Genomic DNA, 22,037 nt, shown 5'->3' with positions numbered 1-22,037 from the left:
TTTTACGGTATGCGAGCCTCTCACTGTTGTGGCCTCTCCCGTTGCGGAGCACAGGCTCCGGACATGCAGGCTCAGCGGCCATGGCTCACGGGCCCAGCCGCTCCGCGGCATGTGGGATCTTCCCGGACTGGGGCACGAACCCGTGTCCCCTGCATCGTCAGGCAAATTCTCAACCACTGCACCACCAGGGAAGCCCGAGCCTGTAGCTTTAATGTGCTTACAGTTAGCACTGGCCAACCTCACCTAGTTAGTCCCAGAGCTTCTCAACCTTATTCTGTTCATGGCACTCTTAGTGCCTCATAATTTTTTGTGTTTTAATTCATGTCTCAGTTTTTTCATGCTACCTCTAGGTCAGAAGAAATACCTAACAGTTCCACTTATAGAATAGTTAGGTCCAAGCAACTAAATATGTATAAGCATTGATGTTCTAATGGCTTATTACCTGCCTGAAAAAATGATACACACAGATTGAAAACAATAACATTTTTATTTCATTCTCAAATAACCACAATTACTAATGGATATGTGTGCCTGTTGGGCATGGTACAATTTCTTAAATCTTGGAATCAGATTGGACACTGTCACCTTTATTGCTTCTTCCACATTGATTTTTTGCTTCACAAGGACATGATATCATTGATAGAAAGGTGGCATATGAGCTGATGGGTGAATTGTGAACTAATTCAAGCTGGTAGCTCGTGTGCTATTGACAAATATTGTGTATTGCTGTATTTCCCTCGGAAGTTTGAAATATCTTTTGGTAACCCTCTGAGTTCATCGCAGTGCTCCAGAGGAGGGGTGCGCCTTGCTGTATAGTTTGGGAACCAAGGGTTTAATTCTTTATTATATCAACAAGAGGAAAGGCTTTACCGAAAGAGCTGAGATGTGTGAGCACGTGTGTGTGTGTGCGTGTGAGAGAGAGAGAAACTGTGTGTGAGAGTGACCATGTTCAGATGGCAGATAATTTTTTGTCCTGTTTGTAGCTCACAGCAGCACCCACCTCACAACATTCGTAGAGGCTTAAATCCGTATAGTTACGCCTCAATTCCTCTTGCAAAAATGGTTATCCCCAACTCGGTATCAAATTTAAAAACAACCTGCTGATACAGGTTTGTACGCATGCACCAGCAAAAATATTTCATCATATGAGATCCCTAGGGAGAGGTTACGAAGTGCACAGCACTCTTGGCTCCCAATAGGATTGTGTTTCACACTTGTGTTGTGTAAACGAGTTATACATTACTGCTACCATCTTCTCCACATTATTAAGTGAAAATGTCTTGCACGAATGTGGAACAACCTGTGGAGGAAACAAGTTCACCAAAGCGGGGCTCAAGAGAGCTAACGATTAGCCAAACCGTCAAGAACTGATTAAGCATATTAAGAGAGATGCTGGTAAGATGACATAAACTCGACTGTGCACTGCTGCCCACTTATTGCACACACCTAATTTATCACTAGTACTGACTATTAAAGAATTAGATAACTGGTGTTTTATGTGCTTTGTATTATACAAGCAAAAAACTGTATGGATTGTTACAGAGATGTTTAAGGGTATTTTAGTAGTATCTGGGGAACTTGGATAGGATTTTTGGATGAGCTGGGAGAGCAATATTTTTTTCCACCTAAAATAATACAGTCTAGGCTGCTGTTAAACAAAATATGTATTTAGTTACAGATTAGATTCTACTGACAAAATATTCCATTAACAAAATTTTCATTGAAGTTTTCAAAATATTTAAGTACTACATAAACAGAAGTTTTTACTGATATTAATATGCAAAACTTATATGTCTTTCTCAGTGTCCCTGGTCCAAATTGCTCGAGGCCCCAGATAAAGTTGAAAAATGTGTGTGTTTTCTGTCAGCAGCCTACCTCCCCTACGACGCCCACCAAGCCCGTGGTGCCCCTGGAGTGGGCCTCAGGCGTGATGCCAAAGCCAGATCCTACAGTCATCAACAAGCACATAAGGAAATTAGTTGAGGTAAGTGGTTGAGGGACAGTTAAAAGTGAGCAGTTAAAAGGAGGCCCCTTTCTCTTTCCAGAATATTCTCTGGTTGCCCAGGAATCAGATGGAGTCCATGAAAACAGCCGTCTAGCAAGTAAAAGCAATTCAGCAGACACTTAGCTCTACCTGGCACTGGCTTCTGGGGAAGAACCTCCCAGGAAGTCCCCCTTTCCCCTTCCTGTCTGTCAGTTCTCACTTGCCCAAGTACTCTCAGCTACTTAGAACCCCTCACTTCCCCAGGCATTTGACACTTCTGTCATTGTCCCTGCAACCCAAGGGACTGTTTGAGGATTAGAATCTACTCATTAAAACCCACATGGGGGGCTTCCCTGGTGGTGCAGTGGTTAAGAATCCGCCTGCCAATTCAGGGGATATGGGTTTGAGCCCCGGTCCAGGAAGGTCCCACATGCCGCTGAGCAACTAAGCCTGTGCGCCACAACTACTGAGCCTGCGTGCCACAACTACTGAAGCCCACATGTCATAACTACTGAGGCCCACGCACCTAGAGTCCATGCTCCACAACAAGAGAAGCCACCCAATGAGAAGCCCGTGCACCGCAACAAAGAGTAGCCCCCGCTCACCACAACTAGAGAAAGCCCTCAGGCAGCAACGAAGAACCAACGGAGCCAAGAATAAGTAAATAAATAAATAAGTTTATAAAAAAAAAAACCCACATGGGTCATCATAAAATGCTGGATAAATTGGTTACCTGAGGGTAGGAAAAAATACTGTAAGTTGAGTAGTTTCTCCAGCTGTATATATTTGGGGGTCTGTGACACTGCAGCGCAAGAGCATTTAGGTCAGAAACATCACTTAATGAAGGGCAAGATTGTGTCAGAGTTTTCCATATTAAAAACAAAAAAAAAGAGTAGATGCACCAATGTGGGAAAGATGGAAATATCTCAGGCACTAGAAATTGTGTTTGTTGATTAAACATCTCCCTTCATGGACTGGTACATCCTCAGATGCAATAGGAACAAGTCTTTGGGATATTATGTGCTCTTTGCTGGGAAAGATGTGTACAGAAAAAGAATGTTCTATATCTTGGATCATCTATGGAATTCTGAGGTGCTGAAAGAAAAGTTGCATGGGGCATGGGAGTCAGGAAGGGGAGATTAGAAAGGGTGAGGGAAGGGGATGAGAAAGCCATAAGGTCCAGTGGAGACCATGTGATGATGTGGTAGTGACAGACCCAACTTGGAGCCAGGGAAGGTGGGCAAAGGATCTGGGTGCATGGAGTTGCAGCTCAGGAAGGTCTAGAATCAGGAAATGAAAGAAGTATTTTTTCTCCTACTCTCTCCTTTGCTTTTCTCTGAATGCTCACTCCATTCTCTGCAGACAGACTTTCCTTGCTCCACACGAGGAGCCTCTTTCTCCCCCACCCCTTTGTACCTTACCTCTTTTCTCCAATTCTAGTTTCATGGGGGAAGGTTTGCCCAGTTGGTTAGATTGAGTACTACTGATTTAATTGAATAAATGGCTGGGTTTCATTTGAATTTCCATAATGAATTATATTCCAAAAAAAATCTTGTACTCTCAGCATATATATGGGTATTAAACTATAAATTGTAAGCACTCCAAATAGTTCATTTTTAAGCAATTTTGATTATGGATAAGCATTGATAGTGCGACTTGCAAAAAAATTCAGTTATCTATGGATAAACTTACAATGGTGCTAAACAATCATATTTTTAATTAAGTAATTTGTTCATTTATACTTTGCTTACTTCCCAAAATACTCCTGAAGCAGTTGTGCCCTAAGGCAATACAGATAATATATAATAGAAACCACAGGGGAATTGCCAACAAACACATGAAAGGATGTCCAACATCACTAATCATTAGAGAAATGCAAATCAGAACTACAATGAGGTATCACCTCACACCAGTCAGAATGGCCATCATTAAAAAATCTACACACAATAAATGCTGGAGAGGGTGTGGAGAAAAGGGAACCCTCTTGCACTGTAGGTGGGAATGTAAATTGATACAGCCACTGTGGAGAACAGTATGGAGGTTCCTTAAAAAACTACAAATAGAACTACCATATGACCAAGCAATCCCACTACTGGGCATATATCCTGAGAAAACCATAATTCAAAAAGAGTCATGTACCACGATGTTCATTGCAGCTCTATTTACAAAAGCCAGGACATGGAAGCAACCTAAGTGTCCATCGACAGATGAATGGATAAAGAAGATGTGGCACATATATACAATGGAATATTACTCAGCCATAAAAAGAAACAAAATTGAGTTATTTGTAGGGAAGTGGATGGACCTAGAGTCTACGGAGTGAAGTCAGAAAGATAAAAACAAATACCATATGCTAATACATATATATGGAATCTAAAAAAAAACGGTTCTGAAGAACCTAGGGGCAGGACAGGAATAAAGACGCAGATATAGAGGATGGACTTGAGGACACGGGGAGAGGGAAGGGTAATCTGGGACGAAGTGAGAGAGTGGCATGGACTTATATATTCTACCAAGTGTAAAATAGATAGCTAGTGGAAAGCAGCCGCATAGCACAGGGAGATCAACTCAGTGCTTTGTGTCCACCTAGAAGGGTGGGATAGGGAGGGTGGGAGGGAGATGCAAGAGGGAGAAGATTTAGGGATATATGTGTATGTGTAGCTGATTCACTTTGTTATAAAGCAGAAACTAACACACTGTTGTAAAGCAATTATATTCCAATAAAGATGTTAAAAAAAAATCACAGGGGAAAGAGAGATTGCTTCATTATAACTGGACTCTAAGTCAAATGTTTGCATACATGTGTTTGCAGGGAGAACTTACAAACTTTTTGAAAATCCAGTTTAGCAGAGGGCAATGGAAAAATCTTTTTTATTTTTCTCTGATTATAAAGAAAACCAGGGCGGTCCACTGGTTAGGACTCAGCACTTTCACTGACATGGCCCCAGGTTCAATCCCTGGTTGGGGAATTAAGATCCTGCAAGCCACGTGGTGTGGCAAAAAAATAAAAAATTAAAAAGCTGAATATTAAAACATTTCATAAAACAGAAAATAGAAAGTTTTACTTTCAGGACTTAATGTCTCTTCTGTCTAGGGTTAATCACTGATAATTTGTAGATCATCTTGTATGATTTTATTCTCCCCCCATACACACACACACACATATATACATGTATATCTTTGAGAAAGCTTGTTCAGTTATTTCCTTAGAACAATTCCTAGAAGTGGAATTGCTGTGTCAGAGTAAGCACTGATTGTCCTCCAGAAAGATTGTGGCTATTTGCTTTACCAACTTGATAAGAGAGTGCCTATTTTCTCATAACCCTAGGAAATTATCAATTGTTTTAATGTTTTCCAATTTGAGAGGTAAAAAAAGTTTCATTAGTATTTCCATAATTGCTAGCAGAATTGAATGTCTTTCCATGAATGTATTGTCCATTTGTATTTTTACTTTGGTGATCCTCTGTTTTCCTTTTGTGTCTTTACTCTCATAAGTGTTGCAAATGATTTTCTCTGTCATTTATATTTAAATTTGTTAATTGAGCTTTTTTGATTCAGATATTTTGCATTTTATTGTAATGAAATACTTTTGTTTATGACCTCTGACTTGGATGTCATCCTGAGAAAGGTCTTTCCTACTCAAAGATAATAAAACATGAAAAATATTTTTATCTATTTACCTTTGGTTTTTTATAACTTTATTTTTACATTAAAATATTTAAGGCCTCTGGAATTTAGTTTGGGGGCAATTTATTTTATAAGATCAGCCATTTAACTCAACAGCAATTATTAGATAACCCATAATTTCCCTGTGGATTTGAATAGATACTTTCAGATATTCTGAATTCTTACATGCATATGGATCTGTTTCTGGACTGTACTCTCTGCAGTAAGTTACAATACCATGTTGTTTTGACTAATGTAGCTTTGATTTCTGATAGGGCACATTGCCCCTCATTACCCATCATTGTTTTGGTTGAAATATAACTGACCTTCTAGGTGTTCTAGGTGCACAACATAGTGATTCAATATTTCTACACATTACAAAATGACCACCACAATAAGTCTAGTTACCATCTGTCACCATACAATGATATTAAAATATTACTGACTATATTACCCATGCTGTACTTTCCATCCCGTGACTCGTTTATTTTATAACTGGAAGTTTGCACCTCTTAATTTCCCTCACCTATTCATTCATCCTCCCACTCCTCTCACCTCTGGCAACCTCGTGTTTATTCTCTGTATCTATGAATCTGTTTCTGTTTTTTTTTGTTTGTTCATTTGTTTTTTAGATCCCACATACAGGTGAAATCCTATGATATTTGTCTTTCTCTGCCTGACTTATTTGACTTAGCATAATGCCCTAAGGTCTGTCTATGTTGTCAAAAAATGGCAAGATTTCATTCTTTTTTATGGCTGAGTCATATTCCATTTTATTTATATACCACATCTTTATCTATTCATCTATTGATGAACACTTAGGTTGCTTCCATATCTTGGCTATTGTAAATAACACTGGAATGAACACAGGGATGTATATATCTTTCAAATTAGTGTTTTTGCTTTCTTTGGAAAAAATACCCAGAAGTGGAATTGCTGGATTGTATGATAGCTCTGTTTTTAATTTTTTGAGGAACTTCTATACTGTTTTCCATAGTAGCAGCACCAATTTGTAATCCCAACAACAGTACATGAGGGTTCCCTTCTCTCCACACCCTCACCAACACTTGTTATTTGTTGTCTTTTTGATCATAGCCATTCTGACAGGTGTGAAGTGGTATTCTATGTGGTTTTGATTTGCATTTCCCTGAGATGAGTGATAAGTGATGTTGAACATCTTTTCATGTGTCTGTTGGACATCTGTAAGTCTTCTTTGGAAAAATGTTTATTCAGGTCCTCTACCTATTTTTTAATTGGGTTGTTTGTTTTTTTGATATTGAGTTGTATGAGTTCTTTGTATATTTTGAATATTATCCCCTTATCAGAGATATCATTTGCAAGTATCTTCTGCTATCCAGTAGGTGGCCTTTTCATTTTGTTGATAGTTTCCTTCCCTGTGCAAAAGCTTTTTAGTTTGATATAGTCCCAGTTGTTTGTTTTTGCTTTTGTTTCCCTTGCCTGAGATCATTACTCCTCATCTTAAACAAACAATTTTAGGCTATTCTCAACATGTTCACTTCTATAGGAACTTTAGAATCAATTTGTTCATTTCAAACAAATTCCCACCGGGATTTTGACTGCAATTGCTTTAAATGTATACTTTGATTTTTGAGATAATTTAACATATTAAAGTTTCATTTTCTATTGTCATGTACTGGCATTTGTGAATTCACCAAGCCTTACTCCTACTCAACCCTGAGGTCTCAGATGAGACCTTGCTTTCTCCTGGAAACATTTTAAAATCTCCCTTCCCCCTCTCCCCCAGCACTCTGTCTTTATCCTCAGCGTGGCACTTATCTCATTATTCTATAAAGGCGTCTCAGTTTTGTTATCTCCCACTAGATTCCAAGCTCCTTGATAGAAAGAATAATATGCTAGTTATCATTGCTTTCCCAGTAACAATTCAGAGGCTGATTCGTAAATAGTCATTCAATAAATATTTGCCTTTCCTTTGCAGTCTGTGTTTAGAAATTATGACCATGACCAGGACGGGTACATCTCCCAAGAGGACTTTGAAAGTATAGCTGCCAATTTTCCCTTCTTGGATTCCTTTTGTGTGCTGGACAAAGATCAGTAAGTTTAATTTTGTTTTATTGTAATGCAACTGTCCCGAAGCAGAAAATTACTACGAAAGGAGAGCAGGGAAACCTTTAATTTACATCTTGACAGAGTTGATCCTAGTGTATTGAGGAAAGGTGTCTAAGGTGTCTTTTCACTGATTTTTTTCTTGGTGTCCACAAACATGACTGGCTGGATGGAATCACAGGGCAGACCACATCATCGGTGTTAAGTACAAGTGCTCACTTACAAATTAGCCCAGCTCTCCATTTCCAATATTACTGCTGCAACTTAGCTAGTTCATCAAGCCCAAAACCTCCATCAAAAAAGAATAGAGACTAAATATAGTTAGATCTAGCATGGTGGAGTCCTCAGCATCAGTGCACCCGGGGGCAATCTTAAAAGTCATCAAGTAAGTAACATCTTTTTTTACATTACTTAATGATCTTCAGGAGAGCAGGTGATGGCTGCAGATAGCCAAGAAGCGTTTATGCTTTGTTTTTTCCTTTGCTAGTTCAGAGGTTGTCTTGAGAAACAAAGGAAAAAATATATTTCTCTTTAGCTTCAAATGATTCATGGGAGATTAAATAACTTCAGAGGCTAAAACCCGGATCATTAAAAAAATATAATGATTAAAAAAAATTTGCCAAGAAACCCTGGCATTAATAATTTTATCACTTCATTTTTAGTTATGTGAGATCAGTTCCTAGTTTAAAAATCATCTGTAAAGAAATGCTGGATTTTATATTGGTTAAATGTCCAAGTTATATCACATTAAAATTCTCTAATATTTTTGTTGGTGTGAGAATTAAACGAAAATTAAAGCCTTGGTACTTTATCATAAACGTCTTAAAACCTTAATCCATCTTCATTGTATAACAGAGAATACTTTTAAAATAAAATTAAGTTGTTAGAAACATACACTTCCTTAAAATAAAACTTAAGTTTTATTTTATAAAACTTACTACCCACTAACTACCCACTTCTTCCCTCAGTTTGTTTCTGTCAGTGACATGTTCGTAGAACATGAACTTAAAATCACTTCCCAGTCTTCATTTTGTTTCTCTGCCGGTTCTTGTTTGGAACAGATAGTGTCCCAGCAGATATATTTTTTTTCCTAAAAAAACTTTTTTCCCCTAAAAATGAAGGTTTAAAGTATTCATAGCTTACATGATTTCTTTTGTCAGACAGGCTTAGATATGTTGATTTTGAGAGAAGAATGGACCATCCAGGAGAAGATTCTAACAAGTTGTCAAATATATGGTGCCAAGATTCAGTAGAACAGTTAGGGCAAGAGATGTAGATTGTTAGGTCTTCAGCCCAGTGGTGTTAGCTGGAGTTCCAGGAGTGTGAGCACATTCTGATGGGAAAGTTTAGAGGAACGTGAGCACAGGGACCTGAGGAATGCAGCTTCAGGGACTCCTCTCCCCACGTGCAGAAACTGAAAGGAAGACGTGGATCCTGCAGAAGAGCTGGCAAAAGAGGTGCATAAGAGGCAGGAGGGAAACCAGGGCTACATGGAATCACAGGGGACCGTGGAGGAGGGAGTGTCAAAAAGGAGGAAACCTGTCCCATGTCACATGCTGCCAGGAGGTCAAGTTCAAGAAATGAGAAAAGGCCGCTGAGGATGTCACTGTGACAGTTTCAGTAGAATGGTGGGTTAGAAACCTGATTATTTGGAGGAAAGAGTAATTGAAAGAAATGGAAAAAATGTCTAACGAGTACTCTTCTTGAAAACTGCAGGAGTAAGAGAAGAAAGAGGGAAAAGACAAATGTTGGAAATGGAGGCAGGATTGAGGAAAGACATTTGTAAGGAGGGGAAGTCCTGAGTGTATTTGTAAACAGGAAAGACTGGGTGACAAGATGCAGCAGGAGGAACATGGTCCTGGAGAGGCTGGAGAGGGGGGGAGCCGAGGACCGACGAGATATAAAGGAATTCTGAACTGGCATGGAAGGGTGTGGAGAGAAGGCAATATGCAGCTCCCTTACGCCAATGGATTTGATCTTTTTTGGTAAACAAGAAGTCAGGGTGTGTGGTGGTAGATGCAACCAGAGGTTCTATGTGGAGAAGATCTGGGAGAATCACTCTAGTGAATGGTCTGTGAGCCAGTAAGACATGAATGAAAAGATTACCAATGGTGGTGGCCTGGATGACATCAGGCAGAATGAATATGAGAATGGTAGGTCCAGTTTTCACAGTTTTCTGCCTTTCTCCAGCAACCTGATTCTTGCAAACTCTATTGTGAGGCAAAGGCTAGAAAGGAGATGTCTTTCTGGAAGCTACTACTTGGTAATGAAGAAGACTTTCTGTGCTGCAGTGCACAAGCCACACACACACACACACACACACACACACGCATGCGCACACACACACACACACACATATCTTCTGCTTGCTAAGAAAGCCTTTGACACTGAAAGCTGTCCTTTGAGGTTCTCTCTTTTCAGATGTGACAGGAAAGTGAACATTCCCCACCCCCCACCCCCGGCTTTTGGCCAGAAAGGTTTGGGAGGTGAGTGATTTAAGTGTGGCAACTACTTAGCAACATGGTATTCAAAGATCCCTCTCTTCTTTGATTCTCTTCACAGGGATGGTCTAATTAGTAAGGATGAAATGATGGCTTACTTCCTGAGAGCTAAGTCCCAACTACACTGTAAAATGGGACCGGGATTTGTCCATAATTTTCAGGAGATGACCTATCTCAAGCCAACCTTCTGTGAACACTGTGCAGGATTTGTAAGTCTGTCTTCCATTGCTTTCTCTTCTATGTAGTGATTTGTGCAGTATTCTGAGAATGTGGGAAAATGATACATGAACAGAGTCCATTGTCTGCCTTAGATCCAAAGTAAAACATGATGGCTCCCTGAAATTAAACATTCAATTAAAAACAAAAGCAAGATCTGCAGATTTAGCTATGTTCTTTGTAGGAATGCAGGGCTGGAGAAGACTGGGAAGGTTGGTGAGGCATATTAACTCAGGAGAGCAGTTTGTCTGTTAATACCTGCCAGGGAAAAGTTCTGCCCAATGAGCCCTGGCATTCATCACTGAGTGCAATTAAGTGGTATATTTATTGTAGCCAGTTCCTCTCAGTTCTTGTTTCATATGGTGTCAGTCACTAGAAATCTATCATAATATGGCTCCATAATTCATAACTCAGAAAGGAAAAAAAATATTTTCGAAGAGAAGATGGTTATAATGATAAATAACATTTACTCGGCATTTGACAGTAATAAAATATTTCCTGAGGCATTAGTGTAATTAATCCTCATAACTAGCCCATGAGGTGGGCATTTTACTCTCCCATTTGCATATGAAGGTAGAGAGGTCTAGGGAGGATAACTCAAGTTTCCCAGGATTTCACAGCCAGTAATGACTAGAGCCGGGACCCAAACTCAAGTGTTCTGGCTTTACCTACACCACTGCAACAAATGAAGGTTGTACACCTCACTTCCCCACATCTGATGATTCTTTAGCAACTAAAGTCAGGTTTGGCCCTGGTGTTAAAGAAAGACCCTCAAGCTCTGAACATCTTCTAGTTGATATCCAAGTAATGTAAGATGGAAAATGTAGTACTCTACACAAGGGTAGCTCAGCAGCCAGGTGAGTGGCATTTGTCCAGATGCCAGCTCAGTTTTGTTAGCTTCATTCAGCAGTCATGTCCCCCTGTGGACCCGTATGGAATTCGTAGCTGATATCATATACGCTCCCATTAAAATACATTTTTCACTTTCAGTCTTGAATAACTGGCTTTGGGGAGCCAAAGGGCAGGCGTTTGAATTCAAGCACACACCCCGCTGAGAAAAGGTAAATTAGAGGCAGTGGTTACCTCAAAGATGGCCCCCCCGTGATCATAGCTGGGCCCCGTGATCAGGCCCAGCTGCTCCGCGGCATGTGGGATCTTCCCGGATCAGGGCACGAACCCGCATCCCCTGCATCGGCAGGCGGACTCTCAACCACTGCGCCACCAGGGAAGCCTCCCTGCTTCTTAAGTAAGCATTAGCAAGCAACGCCCTGACTTGCCCACCTCATGGGACTCATGCTTGACTTTATCTTCTTCAGCAGTTTCTGCAGCTGTGCTAATAACGTGCCATAGCCAGAGATTCGGATGTTTCTTAAACCTTATCCTTTCTTGTCCTAGATCAGCGGCTTTTGTTCTGATCACACACAAAACTCCCAGGAGCAGTAGCTTCCTCTCTTTTCCTGAAGTGACACACTCTTCACATTCTTCTTTTCCTACTTACTAGCTATGAGATCTTTTGCCAAATGACTTCACCTCTCTGTAGCTTAGTCTCCTCACCTATAAAAATGAGAAAATTATTATTACCTATCTCATAAGCATATTGTGAGCATTAAATGAATTGCTACATGGGACTTCCCTGGTGGTGCAGTGGTTAAGAATCCGCCTGCCAATGCAGGGGACATGGGTTCGATCCCTGGTCCGGGAAGATCCCACATGCCGCAGGAGCAACTAAGCCCAGGCACCACAACTACTGACCCTGTGCTCTGGAGCATGCGAGCCACACTACTGAGCCCACGTGCCACAACTAGTGAAGCCTGCACTCTAGAGCCCGTGCTCCGCAACAACAGAAGCCACCACAATGAGAAGCCTGTGCACTGCAACGAAGAGTAGTCCCCGCTCGCCACAACTAGAGAAAGCCCGCGTGCAGCAACGAGGACACAACGCAGCCAAAAATAAATAAATAAATAAATAAATTTTAAAAATGAATTGCTACACATAGCTTAAAACTGTGCCTTTCACATAGCAAGAGTTCATTAAATGTTAGCTGTCATTGTTATTTGTGTTATTACTATTACCAAGGGCTCTGTGAGGAAATGATTTCTCATCGCTACAAAGTTTCCCAGATGTGGAACCTTGCAAATTATTTAACTTCCTGCATCATCGCACTCATCTTTTATAAAAGGGAAGCAAACTGGATTATCGTAAAGATCCTTATAGCTCTGACAGATGTGATTGGCCTACCCACCCACTTACCTTTTCTGTACTGACACCTCCCCATCCCTTTTCCAGTCATCCTAGGCACCTGAGGCCTCGCTTCCAGTTAGTTGTCTTAATAATCCTTCCTGTCTCCAAGGCAAAGTGTTGCCCTGTCCCAAGAGACATTTGCATCTTAATAATGTTTTCTGAAGGGCCAAATAACTTTTAAGGCTCAAAGGAATCACTCTCCACTGATGGAATTTCCTTGTCAGAAAGAGAATAAGGAGCAACTTTCCCAAAGCCTTGAATCCCTTCACATCAGTAGCTACTCTCCTAGGGCCATGATGCCCACACTCAGGGCATTGTTCCCCTATAACACATTGTGAACAACACTCCCATCAATGCCAGTAGCCCACCAGCCCTCTTTCTTTCAAAATTATTTTATTAGGTAGATATCAGCCACTTAGCCTAACCACTCAAAGTGTAGAAATGGAGCTTCTCCAACTTGAGCTAAGCCCGTTTAGTTCATCAGGACTGTATGTTCCTGATGCCCCTGGTTCCCATATGCAAGTGCTGCAGGAGGCCTGGGAAAGAATGTGGGAAGTCCCCTTCTTCACGGAGATTACAGTGTGGCAGAGGTTTGTGAAGACACCACCACCAGGATGATGCCCCTGAACCGCCTGGGCAAACACTCCCTTGTTGAACTGTAAGCCCTCACATCTCTCCTGAGACTCTCGTCACTTCCTACATCCTACTCCTTACTTGGTTGGCAGAATCTGAGCCTTTTCTGCATCTACCACAGCCCCAGCACAGGCCAAACACGCAGCAAATGCAGAGAATAAATCCACGAACAAATGCAAAATCTTTTCCTCTTCTGTATTCTTTCAAGGTAGAAATGCTTCTCAGAAAAGAATCAAGCAAAATCCAAATGCTTTAGTGGGATGCATTGCTTGGGTCGCTTAATCTACCGTAGGGGGCGCCAAGAGCAGCTAGTGTGATTTAAAAAAAAAAAGCAGAGGGAGCCAGGGGCTATCAAAGGCAGAGTGACAGAGTCTCCCTGTGAGTTTTGCTGAGAGCGCATTATGCCAAAGTCCAATAAATGCACCAACGTCAGTTTCCCATCCCAGCTCCCATTTGGCTCCCAGAAAGAAAAGGGAAGCAAAACTCCTGTTATTGCCCCAGCTGGGGTGGGCTGGGAGAGGGTCCTTCTATCTGACAGGAAGGGTGTCAGGAGCAGCTACATCCTGTTTGTTCTCTACCAGGCATCACGCTTCCCAGGACTTCCTTCTCTGTGGCCTTGTTTTCTTTCCAGATTTCTCTCCAGATTCCCTGACATTACTTTGCCTTTTGTTACAGCTCTGGGGCATAATCAAGCAAGGATACAAATGCAAAGGTAAATGTTACTTTGTTAAAATTTTTATTTTATTTTATTTTTTAAATTAATTTGTATTGGAGTATAGTTGCTTTACAATGTTGTGTTAGTTTCTGCTGTACAGCAATGTGAATCAGTTATACACATACATATATCCCCTCGTTTTAAGATTCCCTTCCCATTTAGGTCACCACAGAGCACTGAGTAGAGTCCCCTGTGCTATACAGTAGGTTCTCATTAGTTATCTATTTTATACATAGTAGTATATATATGTCGATCCCAATCTCCTATTGTTAAAATTTTTAAATGTGACTTTTGGGACAGGAATCATATTTGTCTGAGGGAAACTTTAAAGCTCTTGGCATCACAGAGAAATTGGGGCTTTGGGGCTACTGGCAACTGAAGAGTTAATGGTCCAGTAAAGGACTCCCTGAAGTTTTGGAGATCCCAGGCTGGAATTTTATCACTTGTTACAAAGAGCAAGGAAACCACACTTATTATCCCACACACATCTAACCCCTATCTCTAAGATGTCTTGCCCGTCATCAGCACACATTTAAGGTGGGAATTCTGAGGAGGGCAAGCCTAATGGAAATACTGTATATAAGAACTTTGTCCTTCAAGGGAAAAAAAAAAAACATGCTCATTTTTGTAATACATATGCATTTCTTTCTACTCTCACACAGCTATTCCTTTCTCTACTAAATCACAGATGATGATGAGAAAAGAGGAGATACATTTGCCCCTTTCAATGAATTTGTTCATATACTTCCCCCATGTAATTGAAATTTACAGCAATTGAATAAATATATATTTGATAAATGCAATAGGAATGTTTGGCTACTTGTAGATATATGATTATTACACATTATTGGTGTTCAGAAAACTGCTGGATATTTTATGCAGACTGTTTATACTGGGTCTTTTAAGAATCTGATAATGCTCTTGAAAAATATAATAAAGCCACAAAATGAAATATCTTAATCACAGAGTGCCTTCAGATTAATAATGTTCCTTTGTGATGACTTTTTTCTCTAGCTGTCTTTCAGTATTTGGCCCTCATTTTACATGGACAGGGAACTTCCTTGAACCTCTATGAGAACCACCTTTTAGTACTCAAAAAACAAACAAACAAAAAAACCCTTCCCTTTTGTTCTCTGAATCAGCTGACTTAGTCTAACTCGAATTTTTACTTTCAAGCAGCAGAGATACTTGTTTCTGCCCCTTATCCCCTAGACACACAGAGACACATACAAACACACACACACAATTTTGTGAAGAAGAAAATCAATTAAACCCTAGGATCTCTGTTCAGATGGTATTTTCTCTTAAAGACATATAGAGTGAAAAGTCTAATTAAAATAGACCAGACATGTCATTGCAATTTGATCTTTCCCTGATGTTTTTAAAAAAACATTTGAAACAAGACCATTTAGGGGAAAACGGGTATTGGAAATAATGAGAAAATTCCTCTTTGATGGTGAGAGAAATATACCCTATAAAATGATCATATCTGTTCAGTGATTCTAAGAGAAATGTAGGACCCTCATCGTATGAAGTAATTGTGTTGCTATCTTCCAAAGTGGCCAAAATTTTGTACCCCAAGTAGCAATTAATATCTACTTTCTTAACTAAAGCATCTAATGGGAAGGCCATAGAATCTGCTGCATGCCATTTCTAAGCCATAGTCAAATCTGAGACATGTTTATTGAACATACGCTCACCTTGTCTTCTGCTTCTATGCCAAGAAAGGAAGCAAAAGATATAATCTCTTGCTCTGGAAAAGGTTTTGGGAAATGAAGAAGAATAGAAAATGCAGACAAATATTGAATGGAGCGACACCTTGCTGTAAATATTTAGAGGCAACTGTAGGTACTGGGAGAGACTAGATGCTGAGGCTTTTCACCCTCATTCTGGCTCTGGGAGCCTCTTTGTGGGGAATCCATCTTGGTCTGGAGAAGAACCCCAGTCCCATGTAATTTGCATTTAGTTTTGGGCAAAGGCAACTCCCCATTCAGGCTGCCCCTGCTTGTTGCTCCCCAGCACTTCAGTGAACTGTGTAGAAGCAGCAGCTGAACAAATACAAAAGAGAACTTTAGGAACCCCAGGAAGAGAAGAGAGTCCCACTGGCCCTTTTACTATCCCTATACCTGAGATTAAACACAGAAACAAGGGTGGGGGAGGGGAGGCGTGAGAGCCCAAACACCAACCTGGAAGCCTGGTCAGCACCTGACATGTGGTTCACACTAATCACCTGTGATACTTTTGGTTGTTTCAGACTGTGGAGCCAACTGTCATAAACAGTGCAAAGACCTCCTGGTTCTGGCCTGCCGGAGATTTGCCCGGGCGCCCTCCTTGGGCAGCGGTCATGGGTCACTGCCTGGAAGTCCCTCGTTGCCTCCAGGTAATGTCCTCGACTTTCTTTCCTACTGCGATTTCTCTCTGCTCACCTTCCATGCCTGCACTTTGGTTGGGTTCTGGATCTAAAGCTAGTCAGAGCCATTATAAACATAAAGATCTTCAGGGTAAGCAGCAGTGGCTAAAGACCCTTGAACCCTACACGCTCTTTTTGGCTTTTGTGTCTCAATAACATGCAGTTCACCTGAGGTCAATTTCATTTCGCCTTTGGTCTGTTCCTCTAGGACCTTGCCTGTAGGACTCCTGTTATTTGCACCCACTTTGACGGTTTGCTGTGAAGCAGTCAGATATATGATTAATCACAATAATCACAGTAATCTTTCCCCTTCCAGTGCAGGATGAGGTGTTCGAGTTCCCTGGCGTCGCATCTGGACACCGAGACCTGGACAGCAGAGCCATCACACTGGTCACAGGCTCCTCTCGCAAGATCTCCGTGCGGCTGCAGCGGGCCACCACCAGCCAGGCCACCCAGACCGAGCCTGTGTGGTCAGAGGCTGGCTGGGGGGACTCAGGGTCCCACACCTTCCCCAAAATGAAGTCCAAGTTCCATGACAAAGCAGCAAAGGACAAAGGCTTTGCCAAGTGGGAAAATGAGAAGCCCAGGGTGCAGGCTGGTGTGGATGTTGTTGACCGAGGCACTGCGTTCGAACCAGACCAGGATGAAGCTGACATGGTTGAGACCAGACAGGACGGTGAGGTCAGTGCTGGTCAAACCACAAATAAAATCAGAAGAGGGAGGCTGAAAGCAGCTGAGATGAGTGTTATAGTGAGTCCACAAGGCAGCCTTGTAGTGTTGAAAGCAGAATGGTTGGGAATCAAGACATACCACTTTTAGTCTTGTCTTTGGCTAGTTATGTGACTCTGGACAAATGGTCTCTTCTGCTTGGACATCAGTTTTATGATGTATAAAACTGAACCGAATGGGTTCTAAAACTCAGTGAAGGTTTCTGTGTCTGTATACTGACGTGATGTCCAGGGACCCTTGACTGTTGCTTGTATCCAATATAACAGTACGCTATACCCATCAGCTTAGTTTTCCAAGCTAGAATCAGGGTCCAAACTCAGAGGAGGCAGTGGAAGCAAAAGACATGTAGATAGAGAAGGAGAGCTGGAAACTCTTGCCCCTACTAAAAAAAAAAAAAAAAGGCTTTTGACAGCATCATGGAGGAGAGGGTAGTGAATATCAGAGACATGGGGACCTCAGGGTTCTATGTGTCAGGCTTTGCCTCCACACAAAAAGTATGTTCAAATCATCCAAAGCAAATTGGGAAACATATGGAATTTGTTAGAACAAGCTGAAAATATAAATTGATTCAAGATGGACTTAGATAAATTTATTAGTCAACAGTCCATAGTGTATTAAGAAAAAGGATTTGGGGAAATTGGTGTCACATTCCTAACCTAAAAGTAATATCATGGAGGGAAGCCATTGCCTCCCTACTGAATCATTTTCATAAACAGAATATTAGGTTAGGTAGAGACCCTACTGGATCAAGCCAGTGCTCTTTTTTCTCATGACTGGTCCTCCACATTCCACCTGTCCTCAGGAGATCTAAGCGCACAATCTCCATAGTTTCCTATGATGAGAAAATCGCCAATGACCTTTAACCAAAATTCCTCTAGTTCCTTCCTCATCGAAGACAATTAGTAAGGATGCCGCACATGATCTTCAGTAGTATGAAGTTTATTGTAAGTTCCTGCGGAGCCATTGTTTCCTTTCTTTTAACACCAACTTTTTTTTTTTTGCGGTACACGGGCCTCTCACTGTTGTGGCCTCTCCCGTTGCGGAGCACAGGCTCTGGACGCGCAGGCCCAGCGGCCATGGCTCATGGGCCCAGCCACTCCGCGGCATGTGGGATCTTCCCGGACGGGGTCACGAGCCTGTGTCCCCTGCATCGGCAGGCGGACTCTCAACCACTGCGCCACCAGGGAAGCCCTAACACCAACTTTTAAAACAGCTTTATTGAGATATAATTTATGTACTATAAAATTTACCCATTTAAAGTGTATAATTCAATGGTTTGTAGTATATTCACTGAGTTGCACAACCACCACTACAATCTAATTGCAGAACATTTACATCATGTGCTGCGTGGACTCCATGATCTTTTATTTCCCTCTATAAATCTTGAGTATACAAGGCACTGATCATTTGAGATGTTCCCTTGAAATTATCTGATAAACTGCTTTCTAGGAGTAGTCTTATTTTTTTAAATGAGATGCAGCCATACAACAGGTTCTGATTCGTATTGCAGGAAGGCTGACTTCAGGCTGAGGACACTGAAGGCAACTGTGTTGGCATTTGGAAGGAGCAAGATGAGACGCTCTGAAGAACACTCCAAAACTCAGGAAGTTATCTGAAAAGATATCTGGACATTTACTGCCTTGTGACACTGTGGGATCTCCCTAATTGAACTATGGGACAGAGGACTTACCCTATGAACTATTTATTTCCTCCTTCCCTGCTCCTAGTGAGGTGCCACAAAGACTGTGTTATGTAGTTGGTAGTTTTCTCTCCTATCTTTCTCTAGAGCCATTTATATACGGGTGAAATGAAAGCTTTTGTGCATGTACTTAATATTCATTCTCTAAACTCAGACTTTACTTTTTCTGTGAGAATGTTATTTCAGTACTTTTATAAACTTTTGAGGGGGGTGTTTAACGAGGAGTCGATTTAGGGGTCTTTTTGTGTGCTCTTTTGGACGGGACCAGGACTTATTTTTTTGAGGGACAAAGAAGCTCTTCCAGACTTGGAAGGCAGTGGTTCTTCTAATGATGATCTGCTGCAAGGAGAAGCTGTTTACATTGTTCTTACCATACAGTTGCTATTATAATGTGTAACAAGTCACACTTCTATAATCATATAAGTCTTGCCAATTCTGCATCACTAGGTAGCTATGACACAGCCATGAAAACTATCCTAATATTTATCATTGCCATGGGGGAAAATTAACTAAATACATGTCCCATCTCACTAGGTTTAGCCATCTTTCATAAGACTGCTATTAAGAAGTATGAATAACAATTTGAAAAATCAATTCAAGTTTTTGGGAATAAAATTCAGGAGAAAAACAAACCATCCCTCAAACCCCTTACTGAAATGCAATTTTTAAAATTCAACCAGCAATTTTTAAAACCTCAAAATAGTTTTAAGAATTTTGTTTGTTATAAAAGAAAACATTTTGGTTGTGAAAGAGAGCTCTCATGCTCTTCCTAAGAAATTGCCATCATGATTAAGAAGAGTCATAGAAAGCAAATCATCACAAACCACCTTTGATTAACATTTCATTTAAACTTTTAAAGTATGAATATTTTGAATATCTTCCTTTGACCCAACATTACTAGACGTGGGTCTGTTTCTTACATGATGAGAGAAGAAAGAACTTGGTTGAAGATGTTCAAAAATAGAGATGGGTTTGAGCCTATGGGTGAGGAGAATGACCTGCTACCAAGTGCTCAGTCAGAAACTGGACCCACAGAGGTGCACTGGTCTGCATTTGGTAGTTTAAGTGTATATAATCCACGTAAGACGAATTTGTTTCTTTTGGGGCAGTCGCTTCAATAAAAAAATGCCTTTCTTCTCATTTTCCATTAGGTAAATGAAGACAGTTCTGTTCAGCAAACACTTGTTGAGTACCTGCTCTGGGCAGGTCCTGTGTTAGATGCACAAAGAGGAACAACTCTTCGTCTCTGCCCTTGGGAGCTGAGAGCCCATGGGCATTTAAGGCAAGATGACTCCTTAAAATAGTTTCAGATTCGCTAGAACTGACTTAATCATGCCAAACAGATTCAGAGATCAATTTGCAGAGATGTTGCAAGTTAAATGAAGTTATTAGGTGAGGGAGTTGTGATTAAGCTCGAAAATATAAGAACTCACCATTTGCGAGCACCTCAGAAAGCAAATAGCCATCCCCAGTGTTGGTTCCATGTATATATACTCTCTATTCCTATTCATAAATGCAATGAAATACATGTTAACAAAATTAAAAAGAGAAAATGGCAATTTAAGTACAAGAAACCCTTCTTGTGTGTGTGTTTTTTGTTGTTTTTGTTAATGAATGTTAAGACTATTCTTTTTCTTCTCAAAGCAGTTATTTCACTTGCCACTTAGTTTGGGTTATTTTTTATTTTTCACATATAAGAAGAGTTTTATAGGATCAGCCTTCCTGTTACAATGATACTAAATGAACCTCGAGTAAAAACAAACCAAAAAAATAATAAAACTAACATATTATGTGTATATATGTACATAAACTATTTTTGTATATGTGTGTATATATGTGTTTATATGTATACACAGGCACGCAAACACACACACACACACACACACACACACACACACATACTACTACTATTACTTTGCTGAAGAGGCATTCGAGTCCATAATAAAGCTGCTTTATAATTTTGATTATATCATTTACTCATAACCAGTGGTGACTCTGATGTTTCCAATATGTCAATTTCCCATAATCAATAAAATAAGTAAATTAGGCAAACCCATGGTGGAGCAAAAAGAACTATGATGGTTGGTTCTTCCAGACCTTCCTTTTGTAGGTTTGATGATCACTGTCAAAGCAAAAACAAAACCAAACTCTTAACAGTGAATATTGGGAGTTCCCTGGTGCTCTAGTGGTTAGGATTCTGGGCTTTCACTGCTGTGGCCCAGGTTCAATCCATGGTCGGGGAACTGAGATCCCGCAAGCTGAACGGCACAGCCAAGAAAAAAAGTTAATATTATTAGATACCAAGAGAGGAAATGTTAGATACTGCAACTGAGTCTTCGTTGAAGGATGTGCAAATTGTATTGATGCTTTTTGAGATCTGCCTAAATCAGAGAGTGATCCTAACCGATATTTGAACCCTTTATGTTGAGTGGCTGTTTCCTGAAGCAATAATGTCCCCAGATTTCCATGGTAAACCAGCCTCTCCAAAAGACAGAGAGGTTTGCTGTTTAACAATGAAGGCAGGACTCCTACAGAAGGAAGTGCCAAACTGTTATTGATGGCAAGAAGCTTAAGCATTCCTAAGATAAACACTTTGATTTTTGTCTGAGGAGGCAAATTCAGTCAAATGAGATTCCCACAGCACACCTTTGGCATGCAATCCACAGCCAGATTTAAATCCCATCTATGCTAGTTGTAGTCATGAGATCCTGGGCAAGTCATGTACATCTATTTGAGCCTCAATTTTCACATTTGAGAAGGAGAGATTTTACCACCTTCGTCAACTACCTTATAGAGTTGTTGTAAGGATCAAGTCTAATAGTACATGTAGGAGTACTTTGTAAAGACCTTATAAATCAATATTATTTTACAGTTAAACAAGGTTCTTCTCTACAATTGTCTTCAGACTACACGTTTACATGGCTGTGTTCTTTGGAGGCTCTAAATCCAACATTTAACTAAATTTTGTGTCAAAGAATTAAAAAAAGAAATATTCACAGGGGGTTTTCTTATGCCTGGCACTGTGTGTGTATAGGGTCAGTTCTGCTCTGTTTTCTAACATTAGCTATTCTCACTCTGTTTGAAAATAGGTAGACAAGATTAAGAAACCAAATGGGTAAAATGTAAATAAGCTTAGAGAAAAATAGGTCAAAGTATAA

General features: G+C 40.6%; 1 protein-coding gene across 2 annotated transcripts in view; it reads left to right on the top strand.

The window, feature by feature from the left end:
* RASGRP3 (RAS guanyl releasing protein 3) overlaps positions 1 to 20,183 on the top strand; it is a 42,589-nt gene extending 22,406 nt beyond the window's left edge. The window contains exons 10-16 of one of the 2 annotated variants that reach the window (XM_007450945.1): positions 1,868 to 1,984; positions 7,608 to 7,723; positions 10,298 to 10,445; positions 14,002 to 14,038; positions 16,296 to 16,421; positions 16,768 to 17,132; positions 20,031 to 20,183. In XM_007450945.1, the coding sequence (XP_007451007.1) occupies positions 1,868 to 1,984; positions 7,608 to 7,723; positions 10,298 to 10,445; positions 14,002 to 14,038; positions 16,296 to 16,421; positions 16,768 to 17,132; positions 20,031 to 20,183 (1,062 nt within the window). Of the gene's footprint in view, positions 1 to 1,867; positions 1,985 to 7,607; positions 7,724 to 10,297; positions 10,446 to 14,001; positions 14,039 to 16,295; positions 16,422 to 16,767; positions 17,133 to 18,690; positions 19,228 to 20,030 lie in introns of those variants that run through there. The other variant, XM_007450946.1, reaches the window with a different exon arrangement.
* Positions 20,184 to 22,037: the final 1,854 nt, after the last annotated feature.

This window comes from Lipotes vexillifer, unplaced genomic scaffold, assembly GCF_000442215.2.
Source record: "Lipotes vexillifer unplaced genomic scaffold, Lipotes_vexillifer_v1.1 scaffold776, whole genome shotgun sequence".
Taxonomy (NCBI): Eukaryota; Metazoa; Chordata; class Mammalia; order Artiodactyla; family Lipotidae; genus Lipotes; species Lipotes vexillifer.
This window is presented reverse-complemented; position numbering and strand designations above follow the sequence as displayed.